This window comes from Halyomorpha halys, unplaced genomic scaffold (assembly GCF_000696795.3).
Source record: "Halyomorpha halys isolate HHAL.00 unplaced genomic scaffold, Hhal_1.1 Scaffold239.1, whole genome shotgun sequence".
Lineage (NCBI taxonomy): Eukaryota > Metazoa > Arthropoda > Insecta > Hemiptera > Pentatomidae > Halyomorpha > Halyomorpha halys.
Window position 1 is genome coordinate 729603 of NW_027114928.1, and position 27076 is coordinate 756678.

Consider the following 27076-nt stretch of genomic DNA (forward strand, 5'->3'; position numbering starts at 1 on the left):
CAAAAATTTAAATATTATTATCTTTATTTCTTATATCTACAGTATCCTTAATTAAAACAACAAGATTTTGGTTGAATTAACTGTAACACTTAGACATATAAATTAAAAAGACAAGTACATTTAAAATAAATAATAGAATATGATTAGAGGAAAAGAGGAGCTGAGAATATGGGGAAGGTTACACACATTTGATTTCCCAAACAAGGAATGATTGATTACATGTAAATCACAATACCTATACATGAATATAAAAATTCAAAAGTTTCATTACAAAGCATTTTGTTCAAATATCAAATTTCGAGCAAAAGTTGTGATTTAATATACTAACATTTCCAAGGATGGTGCTAGGATTAGGTTGTGTTTATAAACAAACATAATCTAATGCTAATACTGTTAGGAACACAATATGAAAAAGTTAAATAATTTTGATTATAGTCGATACTACACTATAACAAAATAAAAAGAGAGCTGTGCTATAACAAAACATCTATTATATAATATTTAAGTTAGTTATTAACTGATTTGACTTATGGTATTTATCATGATAAGACCAGTTCATGATTTTTAAATCAATTCAAAGTTCCACTACCTTTATATAGTTTTAAATATATAATTTATTACATCAAAAATTAATTAAGGTACTGGGACAGCAGGTAAACATTGTCATAAATGAGGTGATAAAATCTGAACAATTCATGAGTTACTCTGATATAAATATGATATAACTGGTTATACAAATACTTATGTGGAACTGACCACAATGATTAAAATGCTCTAAATGCTTTAAGTCATGCATCATGAACAACTTAGTGGTCGAGATGTGATATTTGAATGCAATATTATTTCAGTTAAGACCTACGTAACACAAATATGATTAAAGAAATTTTGAAGGCAAACCTCAGTAAAATCCAATCCATTAGCTTTCAAAATTCATTTCCAAATACTAACACACAGAATAAGAGTTAAAATTGCAAAGTGTAACAATTGTACATGCAAAGACAAATTTTTCCAACTTATTTAAAAAGTCTTATTAACTAGTCTCTTAAAGTAGAAAAGAAATGATAGTTTTTGGGATAAAAATTACTTCCATATGAGTTTAAATTTCAGTAAAACTATTCGTATACAGTAACAATTCCTGAGGAGTTTGTATTTAAAATTGCATGATATTTTACAATATTTACATATAATTCTGTATTATCTGTACAACAAAAACATTATTTGTTTCAAAAGAACTGACATTTTCATATTTGTTGTTTAACTTGTTTAAATTATCATTAAAAAATTGCAAACAATTTAAACTAGAAATACACATCCAGGGAAATTGCATCAGAAAACATTCACGGCTGGAAATTAAGAACAAAAATCAACTTTCAACAATTCGCTACTAAACAAAAACATAAGTAGGGAAAAGTGAAACAAAATAATTTATTAATATTCAAATTAGAGAACCAATCCAAACAACTTGATTCAATGCAGCCATTCATTTGATTTTTTAAAACTAAAAATTAAAGTTTATTTCATCTAGTAATGTAATATATCCTTCCCGCAGTAAGAAATGAAAACCACTAAATGAAAAAAAATGTGTTAAATTGATTAACTTTTCATTATAGTCTATGTAGAAGACACACTAAATGGCATGAAATAATAATCAAGAATACTGGAGGTTTTCATTCTTTCATATAATTAAAAAAACTACAAACATTAAATAAAATTTATGATTTAATGAATAATTTATCACAATTTTATCACTTGAAATTAAAAATAATTTGTTTTCCTATATTTTTTATTTAATTTTTCTTAAATGAAAGGTATCATTTTATATGGATGTTTAGCTTTATACTCATTTATGAGATTTATAAATATAAAATTACACGTTGCATTGAAAAATCAAATTATAAAGAAAAGAGAGCTTTCTTTAACATAAACGTTAAACTTCTATTTTTCCTGTGATTTGATCACATTGAAAATCTTAATTTAGTTTTATATGTCTTATTTTGATCAAATTCACAAGCTGATTTTAGACATGCACTCCATTTCTCATGATTAGTATCAAGTTCCTTACAAAACTAACCTTCACAATTGATTAAATTTGTTTTTAAGGAGCAATCTTATTTCCTTCCAATCTTTTAAATAAAGTTTAGAATAGAAAGTATGATATTCACAATTTTGGTGTTAACAAGATCAAAAAACTGGCTTTAATAAGAATTGGGTAAAGAAATTCCATCCTCATTAAGAAAATAAGGAACCAGGTGCTGTTAAAATCTTAGAAAACCTATTACAGTCAGTTCTAAACTTATGATCATTCCGACTTGCAACAAACATACCAAAAAAAAAAATTAAAACAATTTTTACAGTTGTTGTAAGTTGCACACTTTTGCCATGAAACAAGATGATGCAATAGATTTTGACAGCTGATGTTCAGTGAGTTACTCATTATGCATTTTAGTATTTTTACATCTTAAATTTAATCATTTCAACTATAGTAAAGGAAAAATAAAGCTTTTATCCAAATATAATATATCATGTGACTATTTCCCCATTACATTAGCAAATAAATAAAATATTTTTACATAAATATTATGGTGTAAAATATAGTGTTAAAATTTGTTGTCTAACTTATATAACCATTTTGAATCATGACCGAGGTAGATGGATGAACTGTGGTCAGTCATAACTTGAGAACTGACTGTATTGATTCTTTTGAAACAATATTACATTCATGATAATTTTTATTTAATGAAGCAATTTGTTACGGCTTTATCAAATAGAATGTATCTGCTGAAAAATTGAACATGAAACACTAACAGTGAAATTTATTGATTTCAGATATAATAAGATTAATTAGAATCAAAAAATATAAAAGCAGACAGAGTATACTTATTTTAAAAATTATAAAGAAACACTAGATAGAATAATCATGAAAAGTGGAGTAGATGTGAAATCAGTGTTTAAAAAATAAAAATAATGATGATTCAGATGCAAGATGCAATTATAGATAATAAAAGTCTTAGAAAAATTAAATAAATATAATATTGTATACTTTTAAAATCATAATTTTTCCAATGTTTTCAAAAAATAATTTAACTCCACAGAAAGATGGGTGAACACCAAGAAGCCCTCTTTCTTTTCAAAGATGAGAAAATATAAATAACATAAACAGTATAAAAAAAAAAAAATAATCTACGAGAGGATATGGACAGATAACTCAACCAAGAGGGGAGTAGGGGCGAGAGGGGGTGGTTACGAAGGGTAGTGGCCGCGTGCACGGCCTCTGCCCCGCCCCCTCCCCCTCCCCCTCCCCCGTCACCTCCTCCCTCCTTCACCTACTCCAATATTCGAAGTAGTCTTTTCTAAATAAGCTAAAGGTCCATGAAGCATACCAGGTCCCATCATCATGCTAGGATTCATACCACCTTGAACCTAAAAATAACAAAAAGAAAATATTTACTGAGTAAATAAGTATAGGTAACTTTTCACAATTTGCCAATTAGAAAATCACGATAAAAGAATTTTTAATAACATCCAAACCAAACGTCACAGAAGTTTATTTCATTTAATTTTTTTTTTAATAAATGTTGAAAGTAAAATTGATAAATAAATTCATAAAAACAGAGACTTAATCACCAAACAAACTAGTGGGAGTTGAGAGGCTCTGAGGGGGTATAGAATCAAACAAGCATAGAATGCAGAAAAGCATGATAAAAGAATTTTTAATAACATCCAAACCAAACGTCACAGAGGTTTATTTCATTTAATTTTTTTTTTTAATAAATTGTTAAGACTCATAATTAATAAATGTTGAAAGTAAAATTGATAAATAAATTCATAAAAACAGAGACTTAATCACCAAACAAACTAGTGGGAGTTGAGAGGCTCTGAGGGGGTACAGAATCAAACAATTTAGAGAGCTGGAAGATTATTGATTGACCTAATATATTGATTGATATAATAAGAAAAATTAAAGGTTGTAAATAGTAACAGATAGATAAGAGAAGAAATATTAAAGAAAATACAAATAAAGAGATGTAAAAAGAAAAAAAAAAAATACAAATCAAATGATGAGACAGAATGCATACCTGTTTTGATGGCAGTCAAAAACAAAGTGACCGTTGGTATTGGGAGGAGTGGGGACGGCAGTTATGCCACAATAACGAAAATAATTTGTAAAGTAAACATAGTAAAAAAGTATTTAAATTAGGTGAATTTTTTTTTCTTTTTACATCTCTTTATTTGTATTTTCTTTAATATTTCTTCTCTTATCTATCTGTTACTATTACCCTTTTCATTTACTATTTACAACCTTTAATTTTTCTTATTATATCTTACTTTATTACATTTTATACCTCTGTTATTTTACACTTATGTTTTTTCTCTTTTTTCCTTTTTTGTAACTATAGTGTTTGTATCTTTTTTAGCCCTGATGAAGCCCTGCAACGTGGGGCGAAACATTGGCTCAATAAAATAGTATAATTATCTACTATTTGAATTTTTTTTTACTGCACCCGGACCATATTCCATTAATTTAGAGAGCCCTATTGGAAAGAGCTATATTATAAGCAAGGTGAGAGCCAAGGGACTGAGGGAGGTATACCTCCCACTCAGCCTCAGGGGAGTTGCTGAGAGACCTTTTAAACTTTAACACAGGATTTGATAATCCTACATCCACAACCATCCATACATGGTGAACAGTACCATCCTACTACAACTAAACTTAGCAGTTCTAGACTGGGTAGTCGACATACTTTCTACTAAAGTAGAATAGTAGAAGATCCTGAGTATCAGGCGACTTCCAAATCCAAGAAGCATTCCTATCACAGCAGATCTCTATCACAAATGACTTTATCATCCCTTGCTAAAGGGGAATTCGACTCTAAATCCTTGAATTGTTATACACCAAGGTCATATTACTCATGATAGCCTATGATCCTAATCACCTGGTGGTTTATCTCGAAACTTATATTTTTCATGATTGAAGAAACTTGCTCCTTCTTATCTTATAAGAGAGAGAAAAGAAAGAAATTTATTCATTTATGCTGCCCAAATATATCGGGTTGCCACATTACACAGCATACTGATCAATCCATGATCCGACATATATAAAACACCCTCAAATATTAAGCTTCTTCCTAAATAAGTTTGGACTATCATCAAAATGCATGCTTATATTTTTTTCTTTCCAAATCCTGCACCTCACAGGAGGCCACTAGTTTGATGATAGTCAAAATTCATGTTAGAACAAACCAACTATAATCTTCTTACCTGCTGTTGCTGAAGTTGCTGCTGCATCTGTTGTTGCATTTGCATTTGCTGTATTTGTTGTTGCTGTTGTATTTGTTGCTGCATCATTGCCACCTAAAAATTTAATTAATCATTAAATAGAAAATTTTTTCATGGTAAATGGTATATCAATTTATACAATTTCACAAATTAGTTCATTCTGCAATGTTCAGAGACAGATGATTCAATTATGTTCTTTCAATAACACCATATAAATAAAGTAAATGTACAAGTATAAAAAGGTCCAGTATAGGCGATAGATTTATTTAAGACTTTTTGATTTTATAATTGATTTTTTAATAAAATACTTCCATTCTACTAAATTTCATATTTAAATCTAAATTTGAAATAAAAGAAAAGTAATCCATATTTAGTACATAGATTGTCGCAATCTTATCTTATAGTGAAACTATAATTTTATTTTAATAATAAAGTATTACTCCAGGCATGTAAATTTACTTACACAAAAAATTATCAAATAATTTTAGAAAGCACATATTTATAAAATTAGTAAAAATAAAACTGAATTAAATTTTGTGGAACTTTGAATTTATAGAAGAATGACAAAATTAATGATTTTGGTTCACTCATTTTTTCATGATCCCCACCGAATTACAATTATGTAATCAAATAAATTTAAATTCAAGAATTTATACATTTACTTGTGGTGGTGTTCCAGGAGGTGCAGAAGGTGTAGCAGGCCCTTGTGCTGGAGACTTGGCCCATGTTTGAAGATCTGCTGGAGGACCTAAAAGGTTTTGCCAAATTGCTATTTTCTCATGATGGCGTTTTATCAATTCTTCTTTTCTTGATAACTCGTTTCTAAGATCACTAGTATCCTGAAAACAACTATTATATATACTTTGGTTTTACCACATTCACACAATGAAATAAGAAATATGGCTATGAAAAGCAATAATTAGTACAAATTAAAGAACCCTCCAAGGAGTATGAAAATCCTCACAGGAACGAACAATTTGATATCCAGAGCATTTTCCAAACTCCATTATAATTTTTCTAACTTTACCTACAATATATACATTTTTTATTTATTTACTTTACTGGTTAAATAGATCTTTTAATAGGAGAAAAAAAAATACTGGAAAAGTCAATTCTTCATGTTAGGGTATATTCGGTACTAGGAGTGGTTGCATAATTTCATAATTTTACATAAATTAATCTCAAAAATTTAGAGACGAATGTGTTTGCCCACATCTGTTGCTTGCCTAACCTTTTTCCAGAAGTTTTTTAACTTTTGGCAGTCACTACTGTTTTTTACCCTGCTGATCTTAACTATCGAAACACTTGCTAGAAGTTCATTTTAGTAGCCTACATGGCTTTAGCGTAAATTTACATCTCATTTGAGCATTAGTTAAATTGTATTAAAATATTTTTAATTACAAATCACCTATTCATCTATCCAACTTTATACTATACAGCTTCAAGTCACTATAAATGGAATATTAAATATTTCACTAATTCAAATTGCTCATATTCTCCCATTAATACTTTCTCTAGGTTTTGCTACAATCACTGGTATCTAATGAGCTAAATAGAATTTAGGAGAACAATTAATTTTAGAATTATTCCAAGTTTCTTTTTATTTATAATAAATAATGTCTTCTTAGTAAAACCAGCCTCAATCCAATCATCTAATTCTGTAATTTACTCTGTATACCAAATTACCATCAGACTTTTTGCAGGAACTTTAATTGCCACAATTTAGAATGATATATTATGTCCCTTATAACTTTTATATAAAAAGATAATCAAATCATCATGGTTTGAGATGTAACAGAGTAACAAAAAATTGTGTAAATTTAAAAACTCAATGAGAATTGATAAATGTATGTGTTGGTTCAAAATGACCATATTTAAGAGAAAAATTTGCACATAACTGGTAATTACAGATGATCAGTTTTTAATATTAAAAGTAAATAAAACAAAAATACTTACCTCTCGTACAACAAGCTCTGGTTTCAATGCCGAAAGTAAGAACCTTTTTTGAAGGAAGAATGCTTCCATCTGTCTAGCAAGATCAATAAAACGTAAAACTGAATGATCTACTTCCATTCTGATTTCGTCTTTTTCCATCGTTGCTAAAGCTTCCTCTTTTGTTAGAACACTGAGGCAGGACTGAAAAAAAAATCCTGATCAGAATGATATTTAAGAGGGCATCTCATTAAATCTTGAGCTAAACATTGTAGTTGTCTTCTGATTTAGGTGAATTATTTTTACCAAAATTTTGTCAATATTTCACAAAATTTTGTCGACTTGGTTAATAAAATTATACAAGGGTCAATTAATATTTGTTTTATTACAAATAGTTCAATTTATCATGGTTTCAGAACTGAGATCCTCAGCTGAAAATGAATTCTCGTGCACTGTAACAGTTCTATTAACAATAAAGATTGGAGTTACGAGTCAAGATACCTTTAAACACAATCCTTGATAATTCAGATTCAGACTTATGGTTGCCATTGTTACTAAAGGTCTCTTTACTGAAGGATTTGTTGAAAAAAACCATGCCAAAGATATTTTTTAACATAATATTGAACCACTTTAAAGTTTAAAAGTTTTGTCAAAAATCCTGGTTTATCCTGTAGACACAAAAGTCAGTTTGAATAACAATAAATTGAAGGAATATCTTCTACAAGAGGAGGCCACAGTACCAATAGCTCCTCGAATGAATTAATTGCCAATTCACCAACTAATGATATTTAAAATTAACGGAAATAATACTGCAGATCAACACACTAATGGAGCTAGGGATAACACACAGAACACTGATGATATAAGCAATACTAGAAGTGGCAGAATTGCTTGACAAGCTAAAAGATTCACCTTTGTAGAATTTGCTTATCAATAATTAAGGTGATATTTATTTATGTTAACCATTTCATTTAATAATTGGGCATAATGTAACTTTAAAAAAGTTGAGTGAATTAGTACTGTGAAACTGTACAACAATATTTTCCTGGGAAGGCATACTTAAGGAAGTCCTCAATTGGCAGTATTTGGGCAGTTTATAAATCAGCTAAACATGTAACCCACCATATAGTTAAATGATCATGCTTCCTATATTAGAATATAGATGGCCTGGTGCCAATACTCCACATTATCATATTTTACTAAAATTAAATTATATACCTTTGTATTAAGGGACCGCTGTGGGATAATATTCCTATATTATTCATTTATGAACACTCTAAACTTGCCTTAAGATGTTTGTCAGAAAATTTCAGGCTTATTGAAAATGTTATGCACTAAATTTTATATTTTTTATGTTAATATGGTTTAATTCACACAAATGATTGCTACTTGGTCATCAATATATCTAGCTAATAATTAGCTAGATTCCAGTAATTATTAAAATCAGTTTTATATTTTTGGACATGGAATTCCATAGACACAACGATGTTATTTTTGGTTACCACAGAATTAAATAATACCCAATGACCACCCACAACTGCCTCCTACTTACCAGAACTTTTTTGTATTATTAAATCATTTCAAGTCAGAAACTAATAATACACTCAATAATAATATTTAAATCCCACAACAGGATTCTTCATTAGAATATTAACAAATCACAAGACACATTGGTTTTGCCAATGTCATGCTCTTAAATGAAACTGTGATCATTTAAATATGTAAATTTTAGCTGATGCTGAAAATATAGTCCAAATCAGATTTAAATTTTTTACTTTATGAGTAATAAGTACCTTCAGGATGTCAAAAGCTTTTAAATATTGCGGATTCGTTCTTTCATATCAAAAATGATATGCCCATGCGTTCATATTTTCATATAAATACATTAAATATACCATAATCAGATAAATCCATAAATAAACAAATCAAATAAATTGAGATTTACTTGGAATGCTTCTTCAAACTCATCCACCAAATTGCCATTTCCATTCGTTGCTGTGGACATTTTGCCCTAGACAATAAACCGACTCAAGAAAATTAACAATTCATAAAACAGCTTCAATTCTGGAGTCTAAAATCTTTCTCTTGACACCGACAAAGATGAAGTACGAGACGAGATGAGAAGGTTATAAAACATAGCAAAGAGGATATATCTTTAAGGTATGAATGAGAGTTTCACAAATATTAAACTCAATTATGTCATAATATAATCGTTTAGAAGGAATATAAAAAAACAAAACAGGATACGTCAAAAAATAAGGTAAAACTTTACTTTAGCTCTAAACTCTACTAAAGTAAAGTTTTACCAAAAATAAAAGAATTCCGAAATTTTTTAAGACTAATTCACTGGTTCTATATTCATTCAAATCAATATAATTAAAACATTAGTTTTTTACGTAATATTTATTCAAGTTTATTTCGGAGGGGAGTCATAAATCTCAGAGGGCATGCATAAACTTTTACATTGTGTATTTATTTACTCCAGATATGGAATGATATCGACAAAAATTCTTGTGTGTTAGAAGGCTTGTTGACTGCTGACCTTAGCTCCGATCAGAAAAGTATTCAACTGAAGTCTTCTGACATAACCGTAAAAGGGCAGGATAGCAGAAGAGGAAGGAATCATCACCTGGACCTCATGGATGAGAAAGGTGGAACAATAATAACATGTATAAAAGAACACAATCAAAGATTTACTGGTACTGCTTTGAAGGGGGTGAGAGTGAACTTAATACTGTCTCGTCTTAACATGACCTACTATTGGTAAACATTAATGTCAAAATTATATTATTTTGAGACTGCTAAGGAAATCTCTGTGTAATCAAGAAATCTTCATAAAGTATACACCGGACCATCGCTAAAGATTACGACTATAGTGTTATACCACTCCTCTCCTAAGGCTATGGCCATTCAAGTCTTTTTTTCATGCATGAATCCCGCTACTTTAAGAGCAGCTTGAAAATCCGCATTACCTCAGCCATTTCACCTGGTCATTCTGCTGTGGACATGGTCGTTTTATTTAGTAAGGAACACGAGATCGTTTCAATAAATATAAACATTTTTAAGAATTGCTACAAATATTTTTTTTCAATTTGTATTCATTTAGCTAATGAAAAATATTTTTGTCCTCAGAATATTTCTGGGCCAACTAAAACAATTTCAACTGTGGTGCAGACCAGCGCTCGATTGAGTGCCTCACTGATGGGGCTGCACCTTATCCTGTGTATCGGGCTGGTAGGTCCAGCCCTGCCTCTTTGCTTTGTATGCAACAACATCCTACTTGAAAAGCACCTGAACTGCCTCATGCGACAACATTATTCATGTCTTGCTGAGCCAATCTCTGTATGATGATCAGTTTTCTCTTCTGTCCATGCAGGGGTTGTGTACCTCAGAATACTCAGAATCAAGCCTTTACAAATGGTCATCGTTAGTGTTATAACAGACTTAGTTGGAAGCTTGCTGTGAACTGAGGCCAAAGCTGGTGAGGTTAGCCTTTGTCAATGAATGTCTCACCCCTCAAACCTCCACAACCAGCAGACAATGAAATAGTTGAAACTATTCGTGACAACTATATATATTTTTTTTCTTACCTGTGAAAAAAAGGGTATGAGCCATCTCACAGCTTGGTGCAGAGTTCGCCATTGTGTTGAAATCCTGACCACTATTATTGATGTCAAACATCGTTTGATCTGGAAGAAAGGATGACAAATAAGTCAAAATGGGCTCCAAATTACAATAGATCACCTACAGCTTTGAGCCTCTTCATCATGGTCACCATAGTGATCTTTTTTCTTGTTTGTTCATTCATAACAAGTATGAATGGGTATATAGGACATACATGGGCAAGGATAGTATAGAGAAACAATCTGATATGTCAGAGGGATCAATCAGAAAGGAGGGAATTGAAAGGACAAAGAAATTTAACAATACCCTGGAGGAAATCAGCCCCAAACCTCATGTATAAAAGCCCTCAGACCTTGTGGACATATATGAGAGGATACCAAGTAATAACAACTCCATGTATACTAAATGACACTATCAGAAGTTTCTTGGATGAGTGAAGGGGAATATATTATTTCGTCTTAAATGAACATTATATTCCTCTTAGTGAACATTGATATAGAAAGACATTCTACAATTCAATTTAATGGGTTGCCCCAGGACATCTCTGTGAATGGCTTTTAATGATTTTACTCTTATTTGAATAAAAAATGGGTTTATAACTCATCTATCAGGCTAATATGGAAGAAAAAGAAATTAAATATGATGGCTTAATTTTTTATTTTATCTAGATAAATATGCTTTATTGTAAGATTATTGAGATATAATTAGAAAATTCCAACCACCAAGCCTTGGTTATCTAAAAAAGAGTATGTGTTTTGGAGTAATGTACAGTCTTCATTTGTTGTGTCTTTTTTAGACCGTCAATGTGAGATGTGCTGTATTTGAACTGCATTTATATGATCTTGTGTTTTCTGTCTTGATGATGTCCGAATTCATGAAATGTTGAGTGGTTGGTTTAGTGATATTTTAGAGACCCAAAGCTTAGTGGTTAGAATCTTCCAGTTTTATCCTAACAATTAATTTTAGTCTCTTTTAGATTTTTGGCTGTTTTATATTAGTTCAAGATATAAACTCCTTTAAAATTATTTCTGCATACAGTTTATATAGTCAAAAAGACATAAAAAAACAAGTATTGTTTAATATGTACAAATTTAATAAATCAGTATTTGTTCCATTGTAGCCTTAACTTATCACTAAGTTCCTTCTTTATTTCAAAGTAACTCGTGTCCTCTGAGAGATTTTTATTTTCCATCGGATCAATATAGTGATCGTAGAGTTCAGAAGCTTTGATTTCATTCCAATCGATTGAAAAATTATGAAAACTACACCATTCCGTGTACCGAAATCTCTGTGTCCTGATGCTGCAGCCCATTATCTTAATTTCATTGAGTTTTGGTTTATCGCTGTTGGGTTCCATAGTTGGGTATTCTCCTGGTCTAGGGTATTGGCTGTATGAAAAAAACTTTTGCCTTTTCTCCTATTGAAAGATATTTAAACCAACAATTGAATTTTACACATAAATTATTGTAATATTTGATATAAAATGTTAAAATATGAAATACCTTTTTTCTTCTATCATTGAAAGCATTTATCATTAAAGGTAACAAACTTTTGCCTTCTGTGCAAAGTTTAATAGTTTTTGATTTGTTACCGCATGGTTCAATGGATTTTAAACCTGTTATGTCAACTAAAGTAGGAAATAAATCTACTAATTCAACTGGTTCATGTACAGTTTTGTAACCATCGATGTCTATGTTTTTGTCAGATAGTCCAGGTATTTTCAGTATCAAAGGTACCCTAGTAGCGACATCAAAATTACTATATTTAGACCATTCTCCATGCTCACCTAAGGACCAACCTGAAATTTATTTTTTTTTTCTAAAGAATTTAATAAATTTTTCAAAAATCTTACATAATGTCAAGTTAGAACAAGTTTTTAAGAAAAAAAAAATTAATAACAGAAAATATTTAAAATAAAACAAAATTTAAAAACTAAGCTTTAGAGTTTCATTTGAGGACAATTATATTCTAGAGATAAAATACAAATAACAAGATGGTGCAAGTATAATTGATTTACCATGATCTCCTATTAAACCAATAACTGTAGTTTTATCTAGTTGCAAATATTTAACTTCTTTCAATATTTGTCCAATTAGATCATCAACATATGATACAGCCGCATAATAACTTTGAATGATCAACCTCGCTTGTTTATCTGAAATCATGATGTGGCCATCAGTTGTTGATAATTATGTTATATTTCTTAAGTCGTACTATAATTTTAGTATTGTAAAAGACCTTAATTTGTGTCTTTCCAATTCAAGGGGGTCTTAGGTCTATTATCCCACTGAGCTATAATGGGATTTAAACTCATGATTTTTACATCACCACTAGCACACATTAGCCACTCACCCACTCTGGGTTCCTTCAAATCTTACTATCTATACAAGAGTAAGTTCTGCCAGGAAGGAACAAAGTCATTGAAGGAAAGGCTAAAAGATGAGCATTGAAAAAACATTTCTAAATGTTAATTGTACAATATATTGTTAAAATTTAACACTCACTTTTTAGAAATGTTTTTCTACTAACTTGCAATGAAACACTTTTTTCAACATTACATTTAATGATAACATTAATATATAACAATGAATATAGCCATTAAAATATATTATTGATGAATGAAAAAGACAACTTCTATTTTGACTGTACTGGCTGTTCTGTGACTTGCACTGACAACAGAATGGCTGGTATTATATCTGTGGGTACAGGCACTTGTAGCTACCGCTAGGATTTTGTGCTATTTGAAGTGGACCCTTATGGCCTTACCTGCTAAAGATGGAGGCTACTCTAGAAGTACGCAGATATTAAATATCTGTTAACTCAATTCAAGCTATGTTTACATCTATGAAATAGGTATTGTTCTTAATGAGACTAATTTTATGTTATGCTTATATAAAAAATTATGTATATAAATGGATACACTTGCCTCGAGCTCACTTAAGATTTAAGAACCATTTGATGTCAGGACACTTCTACATAGAATATGAATTGAAACAGCAAGTCCTATAAACTATTCATAAAGAATTTACAGTAGAAAAGCGGACTCAAATCTATTCTAACAGATCTTCAATACCAAACAGCAGAGAAACAGGAGCTGGGTACTATTACCGCCTGTTTTAAAGAAAATCACCAGTAGATATTCCCCCTTTACAATTACAATGGAGAAGTGAAAGCATGTTGCTGCAGTAGAACTGGAAAAGATGGCCTCTCCATTAAAAGCAGTTTTCTTGCTCAACTACCAACTCCCTACACAAACATCTATGGCGCAACATCAAAATGAACAGCCAGGGAAAGTAGAATATAAATGAAAACTGGAAAGCCTGAGAAATAGGAATGCTGATGTTCTAGTGGATCCTCACTAAGTTAATAAGTGGAAATGAAAAAGTGATAACTCGTGGATTTAGAAACAACTCTACCTTAACCTACTTGCCCTAAATCTCTGCATTCATCAAAGGCACTAATCAATCTGTTATTCCCAAAATAGTCACTTGGCAATTCGCCCATTCATATATAATATGTACTCCTCAAAGGCTAAAAGGAAACATCTAATATAAATAAATAAATACCTTTAATTATACCAAATGGGAATGATATATCAAGTTCCTTAATATCCTCTCTTTCTCTTAAATCTGTCCATGGATTCCAGGCAACAAGTGGAAGGTTGGGTGGCTTTCTTCTTTGGTTTGGTAAAATTACTTTTTTAAGAGGGTGATACTCTGAGGAAAAAAATATTGTCACTAGATGATTTATTTGAAATGAAGTAATAATAAGCATATTTGGTAATCAATTAATCAAGCTAATAAAATCATTAGCATTTTGCTTAATTAGTGTAAGTATTCGTATATGTTTAATTGATAGTGTAAAAATTAAATAAAATATATGAATTTTACTATTAAATGAATTCCATCACTTCAGTATTTTCTTACTTACTTTTAAACTGCTTTGGATATTTTAATGGTATATGAGGTTTTTGAAAACCAACAGCCAGAAAGAATGGAGTTCTTGATGTATTTGTTCTCTGCAAAAATTGTATAGCTTCATAAGTAGATTCTATGTCAGGCAATGTTCCACCAGGCTGCAGTTTAGTTTCAACAGGACAAACAAGATTACTTTGAGGGAATGGATTACCCTTGCTGATGCAAACTTTAGAATTTTTATATATTTCTGTTTTGGGGTGAAATGGAGGGAAGGTCCAACTGTATGGCTGATCATCTGAAAAATTGCTGCTGATTCCTACAAAATAGTAAATACACAATACATGTAACAGTTATTCTTTATTGATACAAGCGAATTGATTAGAATAAGGATTATTTCACTAAAAGATCAATAGAGCATCAAGATATTATTTTCAACATATGATCTCCTTCGAATCTGAAATTTATCTCGACTTCCTCTGAAGGATCTGCAACAAGCCTAAGATGTACAGCTGCCCTTTGCCCTATTATGTCCATCCTTCAGTCTCAGCTGAGAGTTCCTGTTTCTAATCCAGAGAAATAGCTTACCAAACACCCCCTTGAAATATGAATCTATTTCATATCAATAGCCAGGAACATCTTAGCAAGTTCAGTAAATTTAATTTCAATAATTTCTTATACGTATTAAAGTATAGTTTGTTCTATGATTATTTGGCTAAATTTAGAAATAAACATATCCAAAGAAAATAAGCAAGCAGAAGTATGGAAACAAATTATTAGGCTTTTACTGCTGACTAAAATTCAAAGTAAAGATTTGCAAAACAAAAACACTCAATATTTCAAAATATTGTATGAAATAAAATTAGTAGTATTGAGGAATAATTAGGGATGTTATGATAATAGTAATAATACACATGATTTGATCTTATATCTTCAGAAGTCAACACAATATAATATTGTTTTTCAATCACAGTTTATGTTATACTATTTTTCACAATTATAAAATTTCAACTTTTACAGTTATTAATAAATAATTAAATAAAAACAGAGTGGGATAGCTCAATGGTTAAGGCATTGGCTCTTAGATCCCTAACCTGGGTTTAAATAAGGCTATAGTATATAATTTATTTATTCTTTTATAACAGTTTTGTCTCAACTCTGGAGATAGAACCCAGCCTCTAAAAAATGTGGGTAACTTACATTTCATCGAATTAGAGATAAGGCGGGGGATTGAGACTTGAGACTTTATCTAGTAAAAAACACAAGATTTTTCATGAATTGTTATGATGTAGGATACTAATTTATTCGCTAATTACATATGGAGTCAATAGAGGATTACATCAAAAAACGGTTCATCAAGTTCCACTCCCAGTTGCCGACAGTTAAAGGAGCAGTGACCTACAACTTGGGAAAACCAACTTCAACCCGAAGACTGAAGCCCAGACTGCTGCAGGACATTCTTTTATAAATTTTAATGAATATAAAATTAATTCATAGTCACACTATCTTTATTTTATTTTTTATTATTACTCATTTTATTTATTCATTATTATTTTTTTATTTTCTTCTCTTGTCCCTTTTTCAAATTAACTTGTTTCTTTTTACTATTAGAAGGCAATTGTTTGTTTTATTTAAGTGTACCAATATCATTATTTTTTTACTTTCCTCTTTTATTAAGAAGCATTATTCTTATCTATTTATTTTTTTCTTCTTTTAATAATAACATTGTTTATAGTTAGGGGTGTCTTTTGTACGAGACTATACCCCCCCCATAATCAACTGTTAAAATATATATATAATATAACAGTTATATCAACCATGTAAGGCCCACCAGGCCGATATCTGGTATAAAATAAAATAAATACTAATTTACAAAAAAGATTTAAACACATGTTTTCTTAAAAGAGGCTTAAATAATTGTTTTATATAAAGCTCTAACAAATCAAAAGTTTGGAATAACCCGTTTTATGTATATTTAAAAAAAAAACATTTAATGAAATATAGGAAATTTTTTCACTGAACAAGACAATGAAATGTTTCTTTTAAAGAAATACTTATTTAAAACTTTCATATATTTTTCATTGCTATTTTATTTAACTATTTACTTTTATTTACTAATTAGTTTTAAATCCATATTATTTTGGCCTGTTTTTGTTAAATTTTTGGTTTATATTATATAAAAGAGTAATATAAATATAGGGAAAAAAATTCTCATGAATAAATTTAAAATGATAGAAAAATAAATAATAATCGTGGCAATGGCCTTTTTAGAAGCAATTTGAAGAAAACTAGTTGGTTCTTAAAGACTAGTAATGAAAGCAAATAATTGATTATGGAATTAAATATCACCTGGGTGAAAAACCTTTCCAATAGACATTGTGCTATAACTGTTTTCTTTAAAAAATTGGGGAAGTGTGGTGAAATTACCAGCTACTTCTCGCCAATAGCTGTTGAAATCATATAAACGTAAAGTATCAGGACGACGACTTGTAAGGAAAGAATTCCTGCTTGGTGCACATAATGCTTGCTGAAAAGATTTAAATATCTATCAAATATAAAATAATTAAATAGAATAAGGCCTGGTTGCTGGGCCAGCAGTTGGAGTTGTAAGTTGTAGGCAAAGTATATTTATCTCTCGAATTAAAATTGCCCAGAATTTGTTCACCCTGAGTATACATGATCTTTGTAGTCTCAGGTAACCAAACTCTGAAGTAAATTGTGTTAGATTTAATCATAAAATGTTTTAACTCTTTTCTCAGCAACCAGCCTCAACTGGCAATTGTGTAATGTTCATAAATATCACACCTGTGCATAGGAATGACTAAAAAGAATGCCTTCTTTTCCAAGTTGGTCTATATTAGGGGTATATGCGTTTTTATCACCATAACTACTGAGCAATGGTCTTAAATCATCCAGAATTAATAAAATAATATTAATCTTCTTACAAGAATTTATAGATATAATAAAACTTAACATAAACGGAACAAATATGTTTAAATATTTCATTTTTTTTATTTATTGAATTGATTGAATCAATAAGTAGATCTCAATAACAAAAATATTGATGAAGATTCAGTCAGTTCCATGAAACTGAGAACATAAACAGTTTATTCTCATAAATTAGTAAACAAAAAGCAAACTTTTTTATTCATCAACTGCATAAATTGGGAACACTCGAATTTATGCAACTCACAAAAAGGTTATGCAGGTCAATATCACTGATAACAATAAGTCGCGCTAGCAGACCATAGTTATAGTTCACACAAAACAATCATGCTCGAAAAGTATTCTATCTTAATTATGTGCTTCTGTCCGACTTCCACTGATAAGGTTCATAAGCGTAGATAAGAGCTGTCAACTTCCGCTCGCTCAAAAGAGATAGACCAATCCCCCAAAGGACCCTTTCAGTGGTGATCTGATTCTCAACCTAAAATGGTATTCTTGAGGAACAATATGGAAGTCTAATCAATATTTCCTGACTTATCTCAAAGAAGGGTATCGCGGTTATCACCTAAGTAAATCCATATTTTTTTCTTTTGCCAGGAAAAAATTAAGCTGATCAAGATTAAGTTTGGAGTTCACAAAGAAAGCCAGCATCCATTCATGCCAAAATTACTTCCAGACAGCCTTGAAAATACTGATTATACCCGACAATTACGTGTCAATATTACTAGCTTTCGGGGAATCAATGACGTTATAACTGCAACTGTATGATTATTGTATTTATGGCTCATATAAAACTCGCCAAAAGCAAATTCTCATGTCTTAAGATAAAATATACCTTATATAACATAGGTACCGCAACTAAATGACTACGCCTTCTTCAGCGAGCCTCCTACCTTGTAATGCCATATAGTAAAAGAAGGGTATATTATATTAGCATATACCCTTCATATATATATATGAATATATATATATATATATATATATATGTACATGTATGTAAATGAGTTTAGATTAGGTCTACGTATATATGTATTAGTCGGTAGATAAACTTTTAGGAGGTGGTAAAAAATTCATCTTGCTCACTCTTTGAAAAATCGCACATGCAATAGTTGCTCAACGATTTTCAAAAAATAAAATTAGATAAGATCTTTGTCTATTAATCCTATGTAATGGGGCAAATGTAATTTACTTAAGGTCCTCCAAAAAGGCAATAAACCATTATTAGTATATCAGACTGAACATCATACACCTAAAGGTACATGAAAAATGGCTGGAGGTGTCCGATTCCCAAATCTTCGTTTAAAAATGAATTGCCCCCTACTTTTGGCAGGTAATTTATTCCTATATAGGAAGTTCTTATTTGAAAACAATCTGAAGGATACTTGAGCAAACAGTCTAATCAAGTCGACCGTATATATTCAGGAGAATCATTAAAATACAATATCAAACATTATATAACATGTATATGACGTTAAACATTAAATAACATTAAAATGTACATTACCTGTTAAGTAAATATAAAATAAATGCTTCATATCTGTTTTCTGGTTATAGAGTCAAATAATATTATAAATATGTAATATCTAATATTCTAATCATTAATTTTTATCTAGTTTGAAAATATGTAATGCTTGTTTTGTCATTTCTTGGCCCCGTCATAATGTTAAGGCTGGAACATAAGAAATCAATTGTACCAGTTTCTTTTGCAGCAAACCCTGAAATGAAGTATTGATACGAAGCATAGTTTCAACTTTAGATATAACACATCAATCATGGTAACACTTTTTGCCTATACCACAGTTTTCAGTCACTCCTTAGCCCAATTATGATCTCTCACAAACAAAAATTTTCAGCTGAAAGGTGACCAATACCATTTGTAGGAATCAGAAAACTCATCACTAAAAATATTTCTCTTGTATGACCTCTTTAGTTGTTGTTGTGTGAAAGAGAAAGAAAAGTGTATGAGTATTTTTATCAGTGTTCACTTCCAAGTACTTGACAGAATCGACAAAGATGAGGCTTATGTTTTGTATTTTAAATAGTTTTGTAGTATCTCAGAATCACTTTAAATATACTTCTATCTTTGTTTTTGTTTTGGATTTTTCAAGCTTATCTCGAGGGTACAGGTGAAAAATGGTTTATTTGTTGCTTCCCAGCGTCACTAAAAATTCTTAGGAGTCTAGGGACCAATGATGTAAGTAATAATTGGCAATAGAGAAACGAAGATCTAATTTTCTTTCAATATTCACGTTTATGACCTCAATTAGCTTTGACAAGTGGAATTCTCAATTGGTAGCTCAAGGCACTGATGTCTGTGAAATAAACAACAAAACTATTATTAAACTTCTTCACTGCTCTAAAATTTTCATAAATAAATTAGAAGAATAGTATTTTCATCTCCCACCCAAATTGAAGTGAAAGAGCATTTGATGTAACTGGCCTCAACTTACCAGTTTGGTATTTTTCCTTTTTATATTTTTAAAAAAGTAATAATTAATTCCACCTTTTTGAAGATGGCAGTTGTTATTAAGCTGTTGTACTTACTACTTCTGGTTGTATATCCTTGTAATTTCAACTATTATGACAATGTTAAAATATAATTTATAAAAAAAAGAGGAAGATTAATGTAAAGTTACTGAACAGAGGTACAAACAGGATGTTTGAATAAAAGAAGATATGAGATACATGATGGGCGGTGTCTTGATAAAGGATGGATGACAGGAAATACTGTGGTAGAAAGGGTAATCACCACTTCAAATCTCCATAAAATTAGAAAATAGAGGTGTCCCTGAATTTCTGAAGAAATTTAATTAATTAAAACATTAATCCCTCCAAACTCTCTTAGTCTAATGGTTTATCAATTTATCATAACAAAACTTATTCACAACGTAGCAGTTAATTCAGAATCAAATTTGTCTATTTTATGAAACTAGCTGACCCGGCAATGCTTCGCTATTGCTACTTTTGAAGATGTATATGGATTAAATGGACACAATTGATAGTTTTAGTTAAAATTAAACATTCATATATACTTTATTATTATAAATGTATCATAAATTTAACCTTAATATTATAATAAACTAAACCTTGATAAAGAACAAAACAGACGTTTCTACTGTTTGTCAGGCCGGCTTACGTGTCGAAGTGTGGTAAAAGATTTTTTCTGGAGTAAAACAAACTTCAATATTTGTTTTCAGCTCCTGAAGAAACCCTTATATACAAATTTTCGAAAAAAATGGAAAATAAAATTTTGTAGACCAAAATATTCATCCTACAATAGGAACCTTTGATTTCATTTGAAAACTCTTAAAAATATAAATAACTTCAACAGGACTCAACCAATCTACTCCAAACTTGGCAGTGGTTTAGGGCTCTATAAACTGCACCAAAGGGAATAAACCGATTCTAATTAAATAAATTAGAACCGGAGATATAAAATGAAACATCTGAATTTTTTCTTTATTTAATAAAATGCAGAGGAATTATGAAGGATTATATGAACAATGGACATCTAAAGGGGAGAAAAAAATCCTCCAAATTAATCAATTTTTTTAAAAATTTTATTTGAATTATAAAAGTTATTGAGTATTTTGAGGCGACACTAAAAACGAATATAATTTGCTTCTTCCTAAAAAAAAAATTATTGACCTACTTTACCCTAAGCCATGTTATGTTTATAATTTTTTTTTCCGAATATGATATCGTTTAGAGGAATCTGTGATATTTTTTCTGAAACAGACGAATTGATTGATCTATAATAATAGAGAAACAAACCTATTCTTTCTTAAGAAACGCGCCGAAAACGCTTGATTTTGTTCATAACTTTTTTCTACCTGAGAATTCGGTGATTTTAGTATCTTAATAACCTTCCCATAGAGACTAGGAACATTTTGTAAAAAAAAACAAAAAAAACAAAAAAAAAATTCAATTCAACAGTATATTGTGGATAAAGATTCAACCATTCCCTTTTAAATATATATAGATTTCAATTTCAACTAGTTCTTATGATTATTTTTTATTTGCCTTCATAAAACAAATTAAAAGTTTAACTCTTTTAATCCATGTAAATAGTTAATTTTTCATTACTAAACTAATTAACTACTCACTACTTAAATCATAATTAAATTTTTATTCATTAGAAGTTTCTTACTGATTTTTCAATTTAAAATGTTAAAATAGTTCAATAAAGTACAGCAAAAAGAAAGAAATCTAGAAAAAATAGTTCCGAATAACACCGTCAGAGGCCAGCACCATCCAAACAGTCGTTTCCCATGTCCCAATTGATATATTTTAATAATAGTTCAACTAACTGCATAAAGAGAGCAGCACCAATCAAGAAAGATAGAATAGTAGTTTTACTAAACGCCACGAGAGGCCAGCACCAATCAAACAGCCGTTTCCCAAGTCCAAATGTACCTTGAAAATATTTTTAATAATAGTTCGACTAACTGCATACAGAGAGCAGCACCAATCAAGAAAGATAGAATAGTAGTTTCACTAACCGCCACGAGAGGCCAGCACCAATCAAACAGCCATTTCTCAAGTCTAGCAAGAAAAATTTTATTTTGTATTAGGATATTAGGAACCTACAAGAGCTCAACTGATCGGATCAGATAGTTTAAACTTGTGTTGGAACACAACTCAATGAATTTGTTCCAACACAATTATAACGTCAGCCAGACTTTTTGAGCTCCTGTAAGTTCCTAATATCCTAATACAAAATAAAAATTTTCCTACTAGACTTTAGAAATGGCTGTTTGGATGGTGCTGGTCTCTCGCGGCGGTTAGTGAAACTACTATTCCCATCTCTCTTGATTGGTGCTGCTCTCTTTATGCAGTTAGTCGAACTATTATTAAAAATATTTTCAAGCGGTTTGGACTTCGAAAACGGCTGTTTGGATGGTGCTGGCCTCTAGGATTGCTAATCGGAACTATTATTTCCTACATTTCTTGCTTTGTGCTGCTGTCGTTAGACTATTATTTTAACATTCTAAATTGTCATTTTATGTTGTTTTTTTTCGTATTATTGATAAGAGTTGAAACGATGTATAATTTTTTAGTTATATTTATTTATGTGTGTTTTAAATTAGTTTTTATTATACTTGATTGATTGGTTATTCCTTTATGCTCTTATTAATTTAATAAACTAATGTGAATTAGTATGGTTATGATAAATTGAATACCAATTAAATTAGGAGGAAATTATATTAATAAAGGATTAAGGGAGTTATCAACATGTTCAATAAATAGATGAGCATGACAAGAATATGTTATAAATTAGGAAATAAGTAAAGATGAGCAATTTTGGTGGTGAAAATATGATTTAAGAGTGAAAAAGAGTATTAGGAAAGAAATTTGATGCTAAAATAGTCATTTCAATCATATTTTTTAGTACTAAAATAATTCCTCCTTTCTGTGAGCCTGTTACATTATTGTAAAGGATAAATAACAATTTCTCATTTTACTATTGTTATAAATTAGGTTTAGTAAGAAAAATTAAAAACAATTTATATAGATTAAGAGAACTATGCTTTTAATATATGCCCCAAAACACTTGTCATATATGTAAAAATAAACAATAATTTTTGCTTTCACTTTCCTATACATGCTTATATATATATTTTGGTTTACCCCTTCCTGAACATTTCTGACATACAGATGGAGAGGGATTATCTAATAGGTTTAAAGTTTAATGTAAAAACTTTCAAATGACTGCTTGGTTATACCAATGTAATAATTGATAATTACAAGCCAATATTCCAGGTTAGAAAAATTAAGAGATTTGTTTGTATGCATGCCACAACTGTTATGTTAACTAGCACATCTATATGCCTAGACTGTGAATGATCGTTGTTCCAGTTATTGCAGCAGAAGTCGCAGCCAATACCACAGAATAACTATTTGTTAGTTGATAGTTATGACATTACAGTAATGTCACACTGGGTATGGAGTGATAGCTGATAGTTTAAGTAATGTCAGTGAACTAACAGTTGCATTAGCTGTCACGTTTGACTGTATGTATGTGCCCAGACAGTGAACTGTCGCAACATATCAACCTTACTGAATGCAATGATGGTAGAAGGGAAAACATTGTCCTTATATATTTTCCCCAAAACTTAAATTTGTATCAGTCCACCCCAAAACAAATTTTCACAAGAACTTAAAATTTGTATCAGGACCAGGCCACAAAAATAATCCACCTCAGACCCCTAAGACAAATTTGCCCGATAATGCTCCAACATTATATCTACCACAGGCTCCAAAAATTCCTATCTACACACAGCATTCTTTTATGTCCTAAAGTTCAAATAATCTGCACCAACCTTGAAAATTAATCCACCATGGGCCTGAAAAACAAATCCTCCCAAAGCCCCAAAATGGTCGAGCGCCTATGTTCTGAAATTCAAAATCTTAGAGAAATTAATAACTTGCTAGTAATAGAAAAAGTATCTCAGTTTAAACATTTTATCATAATTTTTTCTTTAAAACAATAAAGAAAACTGCTCATATAAAGCCAGAAAAGTGCTAGAGAAGGAAAGCTTAGCTTAAAAGAGAAGATATGTAAGACCAAAAGCTTTGCAAAGCTGCAATCAAGCATAAAATCAATTGTATAAAGTAAACAAGATTACCACTGTTATTCATAAAATGTAGTGAATCCGAAAGCAAAAAAAAATCCTGTAACTATGGTATGGTAAAGAGGATGAATCGAAAAGAAATTAATATAATAAAAATAAATAATTTTTTATAGGAAAAATCAAAAGTTAGGAAGTCCAAAATATATTTATTAACAAAACAATCAATTTCAGGCCTTAGATTCTAATTTTAACAAAGAAACCCAATATATGTTATAAAGATATGCTATTCTAATAGGAGATAAAAATTATGATAAAGTTTCCATAAAAGTATAAAATTAATACATGATTCCATATTTTATTCTTTTCCAACCTTAAGACATAAAAATGGCAGCATTTTTATAGAATAAAATTACAGTCAAATTTACAAAACAACCATACCTTGCACACAACATTTAAACCATAATATTAAATAATTACATTTATACAAATTCATACACATTTATTTTGACATCTCGTAATATTGATATTTGAGTTTATCGTAACGTGAACATTCAGCTAACAAAAGTCCATGGGGGATGTGATAATCTCATTGGTTCTATTCTTTTTTCAGACCCCCAATAAGTTGTAGGCTAAATTCTTTCCAGTTTTGTTTGTATGCTTTTAAGATATCCAACCAATTCTCCCAATCCAGTTTTGCTATGAAGAACGATTATACATTCATTAATTAAGTCATGCATTTGTATGGCAGTTGATTTTCTGAAACAAAAATCAAGCATGGTATAAATGACAATTTATAATAAAAGTAATGGTAAATATAAATTCTAAAGATTGTAACCTTTCTTGTGCTGAGGTTGTCAACTGTTTATTGTCAGTAAAGGATTCACAGAAACTTGCAATCACTTGGATCAAATGAAATTCATTATCAGATTCAAGCCAACAGTTATCATTAGCTGAATACATCCTGAAAATTCAGATATTTAAATGAAATATTAAGAGTTATTATATTAGATTTATAACACTTGTTGTTTCTCTAGAAATAGTGAAAAGCATTATTCCAATTACTTATTTGTACATTTCTGAAAAGTAGTGGGTGATGAGATTGAGACTGATAAGGGAAAACAACAGCCCAACCCTCAAACATGCAATCAGGAAGAGGGCAAACCTTGAGGCCTGATACTCTTTAACATGTTGACTATCAACTATGAGATAATTGGTAGTTAGTGATCTTGCCTAGGATGCCCACTATAAGTTTTCTTCTAGTAAAAAAAAGAGATAACTCAGAGCCAGCCAGCATCCTGAGCAATAATCCAAACTTGTTAGTCGGCAGTCAACATATTAAACAAACAAGGCTACCAAATTAGTAATTGGGGAGTATATGAGTTGACAAATTTATAGAAATCAATAATAAAGTATTAGTTTAAATTAAAATAAATAATATACTATACTTGGAATATATATCCAAAAGTGTGGAATAAGGAACTCCTAAAGAGGTCATGATATTGTGTACATGAAATTTATCTACTCCAAGCTTGCAGCTGATCAATTCCAACTGCCAAACTAGATATTCTAAAAACATACACACAAAAACAATTAATTTAGCCTTATAAATTAAAATTTAATCTAATTTTGATAAAAACTACAAAACTTATTAAAAGAAGTAAATAAATAACTGAGTGAGAGAATTGGTAAAACCGCAGCTACACAATGAAAATGGAATGAACATCTTCCAAGATAGGAGACACAGGACGGATTGTGTGATCTTTATCCAACTTCTGTTGTCAGCTACCAATGCCTAATGCCAATAATTCCTTCTTCTGAACATTGGACCTAACATTGAGGAAAATGTGTATAACATTGTGTAGCAGGGGCTTCAGCTTTTGGCATCTATTTCAGTTGGCTGGAGAAGACTAAAAGTTGATGAAGAATAATTTCTCTACCAAACACTTAATTAAATGACTGCCGTAACTCCAATGATAAAATAATTTATTTTATCTATAGGAAAAATCCTAGAAACCAAAGCAAGTCAGGAGGTACAAAACCATAATTGCAAGAATTATGAAGCAAAATAAATGAAGAATTAAAGAACAAATGTTCATTGAGAGCTCAATATTTTTAGGAGGCTAAAATATTTGAAATTCAAAGAGAAATCTTTAGGGATGAACCAGATGTCCATGGACAGCTAGATGTTAAGATGAGATAAAACAAGTTTTCAGAATTAAGTAAGAAAATCATAGCCTTAGTTTAAGAGGAATAAGCAAATTAGATATGAAAAGTTGATTTATTTTTGCTGATATGATCAGCTTTCTATTCTATCTACGAGAAGTAATTCTTTATGAGTCACTTCCTGGTTTTCTAATGAGAATCCCTGTTTCTCTTTGATGATTTTAAGTCCACATAACTAAACTTTCTGAAACGCCCATTATTATTGCTATGTTACTAAGAGAAATCCATAGGAGCTCAAACTAACAATTATTTTATTTTCCATCCAATGAAAGATGCAGCCTTTCCACTGTTAAAAACAGACTGAAAACTAATATGAATATAAACAAAACCAATATAAACATTGGTCAATGTTTACCAAAAGATAATTTCATTCCCAAGTGAGTGCTTGTCAGCAGAGACTGAACAGTGACATGTGACCCCAAATGGGGCAAAAACCATTTTTGTGGAATGATCGAATGAACAAATCAAAATATGTCAAATATCAGTTGGAAACCCTTATTAGTGATTTCAAGTGTTAACATTTGCGCTGAAGCCTAGATCTCATAGTTAAAAAAAAATAATAATAATAAAAGTATATAATAAATC

At 30.2% G+C, this 27076-nt stretch overlaps 3 protein-coding genes across 6 annotated transcripts in view; all 3 read right to left on the reverse strand.

Moving 5' to 3' along the window:
* Nucleotides 1-6: 6 nt before the first annotated feature.
* Nucleotides 7-9331, reverse strand: LOC106680035 (mediator complex subunit 28). Of its 2 annotated transcripts, none has more exons than XM_014419492.3 (5): nt 9155-9331; nt 7234-7413; nt 5940-6116; nt 5260-5352; nt 7-3420 (listed from the first exon to the last, which is right to left on the reverse strand). In XM_014419492.3, the coding sequence occupies exons 1-5, from the start codon at nt 9212-9214 to the stop codon at nt 3304-3306; spliced, it is 627 nt and encodes a 208-aa protein (XP_014274978.1). In that variant the 5' UTR covers nt 9215-9331; the 3' UTR covers nt 7-3303. The 2 variants fall into 2 exon arrangements, with proteins under 2 accessions (XP_014274978.1, XP_066908122.1); XM_067052021.1 differs by having other exon boundaries at nt 5934-6116.
* Nucleotides 9332-11471: 2140 nt separating this feature from the next.
* Ids (iduronate 2-sulfatase) lies at nt 11472-18395 on the reverse strand. The gene is made up of 7 exons (XM_014419491.3): nt 17553-18395; nt 17097-17274; nt 14764-15066; nt 14400-14549; nt 12851-12988; nt 12336-12631; nt 11472-12250 (listed from the first exon to the last, which is right to left on the reverse strand). Exons 1-7 carry the CDS (start codon nt 17751-17753, stop codon nt 11933-11935), a joined length of 1584 nt encoding a protein of 527 aa, XP_014274977.1. The 5' UTR covers nt 17754-18395; the 3' UTR covers nt 11472-11932.
* A 6059-nt stretch (nt 18396-24454) lies between these two features.
* Nup154 (nuclear pore complex protein Nup154) overlaps nt 24455-27076 on the reverse strand; it is a 20678-nt gene continuing 18056 nt past the window's right edge. For all 3 annotated transcript variants that reach the window (XM_067052015.1, XM_014419482.3, XM_014419480.3), the window contains exons 25-27: nt 25714-25834; nt 25104-25229; nt 24455-25024 (exon numbers count right to left, since the gene is read on the reverse strand). In XM_067052015.1, coding sequence (XP_066908116.1) covers nt 24898-25024; nt 25104-25229; nt 25714-25834 — 374 coding nt within the window. In that variant the 3' untranslated portion in view covers nt 24455-24897. The remainder of the gene's footprint in view (nt 25025-25103; nt 25230-25713; nt 25835-27076) is intronic.